Raw genomic sequence first — 8,614 nt, 5'->3', positions numbered from 1 at the left:
CCCGGCCGCCTCCTGCCGGGGCGGGTCCCGCTCCCGCTCCCACTCCCGCTCCCGCCGCCGCCGCAACCGTTCCGGTCCCTCCGCCACTTTCGCTTTCTCCCGCCCCGCCCCTACGCCCAGCGCGTAGCGGAGAGGCCTTGCGCCAGGGTGCTGCGCTGACGCCGCGGCCGCCATCTTAGAAGAGGGCGCAGAGATCGCTCTTCCTCTACGGGATCCGCCATCTTGGCTAAGGGCAATGCGCAGGCCGCGGGGAGGGCCCGGCCATCTTGTCGAGGGGAGAGGCCTCCTGCGGTGACGTCTCTCCCGTCGCCCCGCCCAGCGCCGTGTCAGCCATCTTGGGTGCGGGCAGGCGGTGAGGGCAGGCTCCGGCCGCCATTTTGATAGGGGAATTGGCGAGTCGGAGGGCGTTGCAGGGCGCTGTGGGAGGCAGGGGTCCCCGGGGGAGGATGGGGTTCCCTGCCCCCAGGGGGTCAGCTGGGGGCCTCAAGGATTGTCTGGGAGCCTGACCTGAGATCCCTTGAGATCAGGTGGGGTCAGCTGGGGCCCCCTGGGGTGAGGTGGGGTCCTTTGGGGTTGGCTGAGGTAGTCTGGGCTCAAATTGGGGCCCTCTGGCATCGGGGGATGTCACCTGTTGGGGACGGACTGGTGTCCTTTGGTACCAGCTGGGGCTAGGGGCTGCCCTGGCAATATCTGGGGTCCTGGGGGTCAGCTTGGGCTGGGGTGGGGGGATATACCCCCAGGCCCACGTGCTGAGCAGCAGGATGTGGCCGGGAAGGGGTAGGCAGGCATTCCTGGCTGTCCCCATGCACAGAGATCCCAGACTGCCACAGGGAGACCCCCTGAGACCCCAGACTGCTTTTGCATGTGGGTGCCCGTGGCTGGGTGCTGTGGGTGCTTTAAAAAGTCGGGACTGATCTTTAATCCTAAATTTAGGAAGCAAGGCGGGAGCTGAAAGCGCACAGCGATCGCAGTGTGGAGCTGCTGCCTTGGCATGGGGACATCCCAAGCATGTTCCATCATTGTCCTCTCCTGGCTGCCCCTCAGCGATGCTACTGTGGGGGTCTGGTGCCCCAGGGAATTGCTCGGGTCAGGTGGGGACAGGGATGGTTGAAGCTCAGGCAGAGCTGTGTGTCCCACAGTGCGAGACCGTGTGTGTGCAGCTTCCTTCACCAGGCTGGGGGGAGGACATCTTTTGAACCCCACAGCTGCAGCCTGTTCCCCCCGAATGCTTTTATCAGCACGTCTCCCGTGGGTGAAGCTGATTTGACACCCTGCTGTGCTGGGAAGCAGAGCCGCAGGCACAGCCCACACCGCTGGAGGGGATGTGTGCTCCCCCACGGGGCTTTCCTGCTCCCAGTTAAGCACAGGATAGTTTGAGGTGGAACACCCAGTTTGGCTCAGTTTAGCACTTCCCTGCAGGGTTTTTTCTGGGTGGAATTTGGCCATTAGAGACAGCAGCCGATCACCCCCCACTTTGGGTTCATGTCTTCCCCTCCTTCCTTTTTTCCCTGGGGAAAAGGATGGGACTGGGACAGACCTTCCCAGCAGCAGGACTCTGAGTCCCGCTTCCTGTTGGGATCCCACCCCAAATGTAGCCCATTTCTCCTGGGTTTGACTTTACCCCCACCTGGGGTGAAACGAGACACTGGGCAGGTGTGGGCTCCTCCATGCACCCAGGCAACCCCAGCGAGAAGCCAGACCTCGGAGTTAATAAATCAGCTTGGATAATATTTGCAAGGATTTCCTAAATTACTCCTTCCGCTGCATGTGCGTCTGCATAAGTCCTTGGGGACAGTCATCAGGGCCAGCTTGCTTCTGGGAACTGCCTGTCACCCGTGCAGGTGACATCCTGAGCGGCACTAATTGCTCATTTGATGGAGCTGGTGGCTCTGGAGGAGGGGACTTCTGCCCTGGGTGACAGCAAGAGCTGCCCTCCAACCCTGTCACTGCTCTATGCTTCCTCAGTGATCCCCGGGCACTTGGTCCGTGCCTCAGTTTCCCCATGGGGCAGCAGGGATTGCACGGCTCCTGCATCCCACTGGCAGGAAGGACCAGCTCTTGGTGCTGGGGCTCCAGGGAGGAGCTGGGGCTTACAGTGCCCACAGAGGGACTGTCCTGCTTGCAGTGACCACGGACCCATGGGTACAGAGATGGATGAGTGGGCACACAGATGGTCTGATGGGTACACGGATGGACCAATGGGCACATGGATCAATGGATGGCCCACTGGGCACACAGATGGGCTGTTAGGCACAGAGATGGTCCAGAGAGAACATGGATGGGCCCATGAGCACACAGACTGGTGGGCACATGGATGGACCAATGGGCACATGGATCAATGGATGGCCCACTGGGCACACAGATGGGCTGTTAGGCACAGAGATGGTCCAGAGAGAACATGGATGGGCCCATGAGCACACAGACTGGTGGGCACATGGATGGACCAATGGGCACATGGATCAATGGATGGAGACATTGGGCCAGACTCCAGCATGATGCTCCCCAACAGGGACTGTCCCTCCCCTGCCCGTTCCCTGATGTTACCATATAATGTCATGATATCGTGATGGTATCATGATAGCATCTCTTGATGCTATCACAGGACGTCTCTCTTATTTGTGAACAGTCTTGGGAGACTGGAGACATCCCAGTTAACTGGAAGCTGGCAAATGTTCTCCAAATTTTCAAGAAGTGAAAGAAGGAAGACCCTGGTAATTACATCCTGTTAGTCTTACGTCAGTGCTTGGTAAAATGATGGCAAAGGTTGTTCTGTTAGTGACTGAAAACCTCTTGAGAGACAACACAGTCATTGGTCAGAGCCAGTGTGGGTTCAGGAGGAGAAAGTCCTGCTTAACCAACTTCATTTCCTTTTATGATGAGATCACCCGTCTGATTGACCAAGGGAAATCAGTAGTCATGGGGACTTTTGGATTTTAGCAAAGCTTTTGATACTGTCTCTCACGGTGTCCTGGGCGCAACGTCCAGCACACAGCTAGCCAAGTCATACATTGGGTGAGAAATTGGCTGAAGGGTCAGGTTCAAAGGGTAATGGTAAATGGGGTCACATCAAGCTGGTGGCCAGTCACCAGTGGGGTTCCCCAGGCTATTTAATGCTTTTATAAATTATCTGGATACAGAAATTGAATGTAAGTTAAGTAAGTTTGCTAAACAAGGAGGAGCTGTGGACTCCCTCAAGGGTAGAGAGGCCTTGCAGAAGGATCTGGATAGGCCACAGAGCTGGGCAAGCCCCGCTCCTCTCCCTGCTCCTTGCAGTGCGATGGACAAGATGATCCCCATGGGTCCCTTCCAACTCAAGATATTTTATGACTGTGATTCACCACTTGTGCAACACGCAGATGAGCCGATTTCCTTCCTCTTCCTGGCCGTTTCGTAGTCCTCTGGACACTTCTGCAGCATCATCCAGCCTCTTGGTGCTGGGTGTTGGGGGTGTTGTTGTCAGCCCAGATTCACCCCGTTTCACAACGTCGCAAAACCTGGCTGCATCCTCCCACCTCCCGAGGTCCCGTCAGCTCCCAATGGGCGAGCGCCTCTGTCCGATGCCACTCATGGATTTGGCGGTGAAAAACTTTACGAAAACATATGTAGGAAAATCCACATTAAGTGAGAACAATCAAATTGTGTTGACAGAGAAGCAAAGCGCAGCCCAATAAATTAAATGTTTTTGTTGCGTCAATGTGTAGAATCACAAAATAGCTCAGGTTGGAAGGGGCCCGTTGAGAATCATCGAGTCCAACTCCCCGCTCCTCACAAGAATACCTAAAACTAAACCGTATGGCTAAGAGCGTCATCCAGATGCTCTTTGAATGCTGGCAGGGTTGGTGCTGTTACCACCTCCCTGAGGAGCTTCTTCCAGGGACCGACCATCCACTCAGTGAAGAACCTTTTCCTAATGCCCGGTCTAAGCAGAGAACCTTTACAGGCTGGAAGCCCAGCTGAGAAAGGCAGAGTAGAGCTACAGCATCGGTGAGCAGAGGAGGATGCTGGCAGTGTCTACAAGATGCCAAGGAATTCCAGAGAGGCTGCAGGTCTCTGCCAGGGCAGAAAACACAGTCGCAGTAAGGGGAAAGTTCAGTTAATCCCAGGGAGACTCACAAATGTGAAACCAGGTTCGACGGGGAAATGATGCTCGAGGTCCCCTGTAGGACTCCTCCCTGCACCGGGTCCACTTAACTAAAGAGAAGGGCATTTAAACGGGAAAAATATGTTAAAAGGAAATTAAATGGAGCAGCTGAAAGGGTGAGGGCTTGCAGGCAAGGTGGAGAACTTGGAGAACAGCTGTGTGTGGCTGCAGGGAGCCTTGGCCGTGGACCCTCACTGTCCTGGTGCACCTGGGGCTGCCTCCAATTTAGTGCCCTCAGCTGGCTCCAAGCCGGTGGAGCTCAGCTGGAGCTCTGGGGGTGCCAGGGATGGGGATGGCACTGTCACCGCAGCTGGTGGTGGCTGAGGTAGGGTAGGGGAGTGGGGAAGGGGAAGAGCAAGGAGGAGCAGGATTGAAGGTCTGCCCGTTGCTGGGCCACCAGTGCAGCGCTGGGGGACAGACCTGTGCCCGAGGGGCTACAGGGGTGGCTGGGCAGAAACACGCCTCTGGGGTTTTTGGCAATTCCTGCATTTGCTGGAAAAAAAAATGTTGTTGCTGCACATTAGAAGCTAATCCCAGTGCCTGTGTTAAAACACGATGACCTTTTGGGCTGAAACGGGGGGGAAAAAAAAACAAACCCAAAAAACAGACGTATGAAATGCCACATCCTGGCCACATCCTGGTGTTTCTGGAGCAGGGTGTGGGCAGCTGGGGGCCCGGGGAGGTTGTGCCACTGGTGGTGGTGCTGGGTGTCCCACCGCAGTGCCTGGGGTCAGTGCTGGGTGTCCCCAAGCAGACCCTGTGGCAGCAGGCACAGACGTCCCCTTTGGGGTTCACCTCCGTCGGGGAGCTCCAGCCCACACCGTGAGGTGCCTGTCGCAGTCCCCCGAGGGCAGCTCCCCACTCCCCATCCTGATGGGATCCATGACTGTCCTGGCCATCCATCCTCAGGCCCTCCGCGTAGCTTCCCTGTGCACATCGCCAGGGTAATAGTGATGGTGAGGAAGATGATGATGATGATAACAGAGATTCAGGGCTTTCTCCAGCGTTTCTGTGTCTGAGGATGGGAAACGCTAATTGCAATTGTTCTAAGTGCTTTGGGACAAAACCACAGGGTCAGGGGCTGGGGATCCAGGGGCCAGGACACGTCTGTGTTCCCCGCACGGAGGGTTGTCCCCAGATGATGCCACTCGGGGCGGGGGAACATGTGTGACACCCTGGCTGGCAGCAGGAACCGGCACCCACAACCTGTTGCGAGAGCCCAGCTGCTGGGTTCTTTCCTGGCATTTCGGGCTGCCCTCGCTGGTGCGCGCTGAGGCTCCGGCAGGAAGGAGCTCCTTGTGCCGGGCTGGCTGCCGGGATGGACATGGCAGAGCCAGACCTGTACGAGAGACTGCAGATCCACTACCCACCCAGCCCCAGCCGAGGTAAGCCCCCTCCTGCTGGGATGCTGTGGGCAGGAGCTAGCTGAGCCCCCTTCTTCCCCAGCCCAGCTCCTCTCCCAGCAGTGCCAGGGTCCCTGGGCTGGCTCAGACACGGCTGTGGCCACCTCTGTCTTCTCTCCCGCAGTGCCAGCACCTGGATCCCCTCCGGCCGCATCCCGCTGGACACTGGGCACCGTCCTGGCCGTGGGCATGGGGGTGGTCCTGGTGGCCACCCTAGCAACCCTCATCACCCTGTGTAAGTGCCACAGGGGGGAGGGGGGGGCAGTGATGCCTGTCAGGAGCCGGGAGCAAGCAGAAGCCCACAGGGGCAGCCCTGGCATGGGGCTGACCCGCTGCCCTGCCCTCCCTAGACGTGCAGGGTCAAGCAGAGCTGCGGGGAGCACAGGAAGAGCTGGTGGCCATCAGAGCCCATCCACTGTCTGACCCCAATGGTGAGTGAGACCCTGGGGCTGCCTCCAGCACCCCAGCCCCTGTCCCCAACCCCTACCACCCAGCCCCTGCCCTCCAGCCCACGTCCCCTGTCCCCCAGACCCTGCCCTCCAGCCCCTGTCCCCAGCTCCTGCCCTCCAGCCCCTGTCCCCAGCCCCTGCCTGAAGCAGTGGGCACACCACTGTCTGCTCCTTGGCAGCAGCGTGGAGCCAGAAGGAGGAGCTCGGTAACATCCTTGGGGAGGGTGCGAGAAGGGGGTGACACCCGGCCCTGGGCTGTCCAGGCCCCTCTGGCCCCAGCAGCTGGCACCTGGACCTCACGGCTTCCCACTCCCCAGGGCAGTGGCTGCAGGGACTGTCCCTAGGATGGCGGTACCACCAGGGGAAGATCTACTACCTCTCAGGGGAGGGGAAGTCCTGGCACGATGCAGAGGCCGCCTGCCGCTTCACTAAATCCCACCTCGCCTCCATCACCAGCTCTGAGGAGCAGGTAGGTGCATTGGGGCTGCAGCCCCCATCCGCTGCCCTCTCCTGCTTGCTCTGCCCTGCTGCTGCCTGCTCCTGCGCATCCCCCTGCCCATGCTCTCTCCTGCCCCTGCCCCATGCCCCGTCCCGCAGGAATACCTGGCACGGGAGGCGAGGGGAGGATCCTACTGGATCGGGCTGACGGCCATGGGCCCCAATGGCTCCTGGCAGTGGGTGGACGGAACTGCCTACTCCAAGGCCCAGAGGTGAGCAGGGCTTGGGAAGGGGAAGACGGGCACTCCTGGCACCCCCACGCTGACCCCACTCTGTCCGGGCAGTTTCTGGGCGCCGGGGCAGCCAGACAACACGGACCACGGGCATTGGGGCCAGGAGAGCTGTGGCCAGATCCACCCTGTGCGCAATGGCCTCTGGAACGACCACAACTGCAACTTCAGCTTCCCCTGGATCTGCAAGAGGGACCTGAGCATGCCCTGATGCCCGCTGCCGGATCCCCTGCTGGCACGCTGCCAGCCCCACTGCCAGCCCACTCACCCCATGCAGCGTGCTGGATGAGCGCCCCGGGGACCTCCGCTCCTCCCTGAAGCAGGGCTCCTCCACCAAGGACCCTCTGCCTGCCCCAAAGCACCAGGATGGGGAAACCCCAACCCATCATGTGGAGGGGACGGAGGCCCCCAGCACCCATCCATCCTTCAGGCTGGCGGGTGAGAGGTTTGCAGAACCCCGCAGGGGGAAAACCATCTCTTTTTTAACATCCATTTATGGCCCCACGGAGCCACTGCCCACAGTCCTGTACACACAAAGCAGTGCAGGAACACGGTGCCATCCCAGCTCCGGGTGGATTCTTATGGGGACGGCTATTAGCGCTCCCCAGCCCTCCTGTGACGGCATCAGGGGGACAAACAGATTAAAAACTTGCTCTTTGCTGACTTGTTGCTCTTTATTCCCGAGTCATTTCTGCCCTACTGGGGCTCAGTGGCCATCTCATACCCTTCCCATGACTCTCTCCCCGAAATATCGGGGTGTGCCAGGCAGGGATGCCGGCTTGAGCTCAGCGGGATGCTTTGATGCCCATCTCCCGGTCCACCGCCTGAAGAAAAAGTTCATTGAGGAAAAGCATCTGGCCGTGGGGCAGGAAACGATCGAGGAGGACGTCAATGGTCTCAGGTCGGAGCAGGACATCAGCTCCGGGGCCGAGGAGGCGCAGGGAGGCGAGCAGGCGGGGGGCCAGGCGGCGCAGGGTGATCTCCGCAAGCGATAGATTCTCTTGGGGGTCACAAACCAAGGCAAAGGCGAGGGCCACGACCGACAGCCAGGCTACCGTCACCCGTTCGGGGAAGGGGTCCCCGGGGGGCAGCTGGAAAAGCCCCCCTGGGGCGTCTTGCAGCAACACCGGCTCGTCGGGGAGCTGGGGAAGTTGGGGGGCAGATGGGCGCCCTGAGGATGACTGCAGCAGCTGGCACTGGGAGGCCACTTGCCTGGGAGACAAGGGGGGAACCTCGCGTTAAGACTCCCCCTCACATCCAGCGATAGGGTGATCCCCTCGGGGCGGGGGGGCAGGCAGGACTCGGCAGGACCCCCAGGGCCATGATGCCATGGCTCCAGAGGTCCCACCAAGTCCTGCCCCCTCAAAAGGAGGCTGTCAGAGCTTTGGGGGTCCCACTGAGCCCGGAGCCCTCCCCTCACCCCCCCAAAAGGAGTCCCAATGAGCCTGGGGGTGCCAGAAAGGTGGTGGCACAACCTCAGCGGTCCCGTGGAGGGTAAGGGGGCTGCTCACAGTCCTGGGGATCCAACCCAGCCCAGCATCCCCAGGAAGGGGGGTCCCATGGAGGGTGGGGTCCCAGCCCCAGAAGTCCTGCTGAGCCCTGGTCACCCAAAAGGAGGCTGCCAGTGCTCGGGGGGTCCCACTGAGCCCAGGGACCCTCAAGAAGGGGGATCCTCGGAGAAGGGGGTGTCACCTACACCCCTTATCACCACACTGGGGGTCCTGCAAAGCCCAGCAGCCCCCCCTCCCCCGGCCCAAAAGGAGGGTATCATGGCTCCGGGGGTCCCAAAGAGCCTGAGACTGCCAGACGGGGGGTGCCACCACGCTGGGGGTGCCGGGGCGGGGGGGGCAGGTTGGTCACGGTCCCAGGGGTCCCACAGAGCTCAGCATCCCA

The 8,614-nt window shown here is 60.1% G+C and overlaps 3 protein-coding genes across 3 annotated transcripts in view; 1 reads left to right on the top strand and 2 right to left on the bottom strand.

The window, feature by feature from the left end:
- The window catches only part of LOC106902897 (RING finger protein 145-like), a 5,304-nt gene extending 5,130 nt beyond the window's left edge, over positions 1–174 (bottom strand). Inside the window, exon 1 of the mRNA XM_014966727.1 lies at positions 68–174. Coding sequence (XP_014822213.1) covers positions 68–174 — 107 coding nt within the window. The remainder of the gene's footprint in view (positions 1–67) is intronic.
- A 5,165-nt stretch (positions 175–5,339) lies between these two features.
- Positions 5,340–7,384, top strand: LOC106884612 (C-type lectin domain family 4 member F-like). Its single transcript, XM_014936119.1, has 6 exons — positions 5,340–5,526; positions 5,669–5,779; positions 5,895–5,975; positions 6,311–6,462; positions 6,591–6,703; positions 6,776–7,384. Exons 1-6 carry the CDS (start codon positions 5,460–5,462, stop codon positions 6,930–6,932), a joined length of 681 nt encoding a protein of 226 aa, XP_014791605.1. The 5' UTR covers positions 5,340–5,459; the 3' UTR covers positions 6,933–7,384.
- Positions 7,384–8,044, bottom strand: AP5S1 (adaptor-related protein complex 5, sigma 1 subunit). Its single transcript, XM_014966726.1, has 2 exons — positions 7,977–8,044; positions 7,384–7,933 (listed from the first exon to the last, which is right to left on the bottom strand). The coding sequence occupies exons 1-2, from the start codon at positions 8,042–8,044 to the stop codon at positions 7,507–7,509; spliced, it is 495 nt and encodes a 164-aa protein (XP_014822212.1). The 3' UTR covers positions 7,384–7,506.
- Positions 8,045–8,614: the final 570 nt, after the last annotated feature.

This window comes from Calidris pugnax, unplaced genomic scaffold, assembly GCF_001431845.1.
Source record: "Calidris pugnax isolate Ruff unplaced genomic scaffold, ASM143184v1 scaffold14, whole genome shotgun sequence".
Lineage (NCBI taxonomy): Eukaryota > Metazoa > Chordata > Aves > Charadriiformes > Scolopacidae > Calidris > Calidris pugnax.
Note: the sequence above shows the minus strand (reverse complement) of the source record. Positions and strands in the feature narration are given on the sequence as shown.

Bases quoted from the DNA above. Each gene is read 5' to 3' on its own strand.
- LOC106884612 (XM_014936119.1), top strand. From the start codon at position 5,460: ATGGACATGGCAGAGCCAGACCTGTACGAGAGACTGCAGATCCACTAC. The intron at 5,976-6,310 runs GTGAGTGAGACC...CCCACTCCCCAG, and splicing joins TCCACTGTCTGACCCCAATG to GGCAGTGGCTGCAGGGACTG. The intron at 6,704-6,775 runs GTGAGCAGGGCT...CTGTCCGGGCAG, and splicing joins GCCTACTCCAAGGCCCAGAG to TTTCTGGGCGCCGGGGCAGC.
- AP5S1 (XM_014966726.1), bottom strand. From the start codon at position 8,044: ATGGCCCTGGGGGTCCTGCCGAGTCCTGCCTGCCCCCCCGCCCCGAGG. The intron at 7,934-7,976 runs GTGAGGGGGAGT...CTTGTCTCCCAG, and splicing joins GGATCACCCTATCGCTGGAT to GCAAGTGGCCTCCCAGTGCC.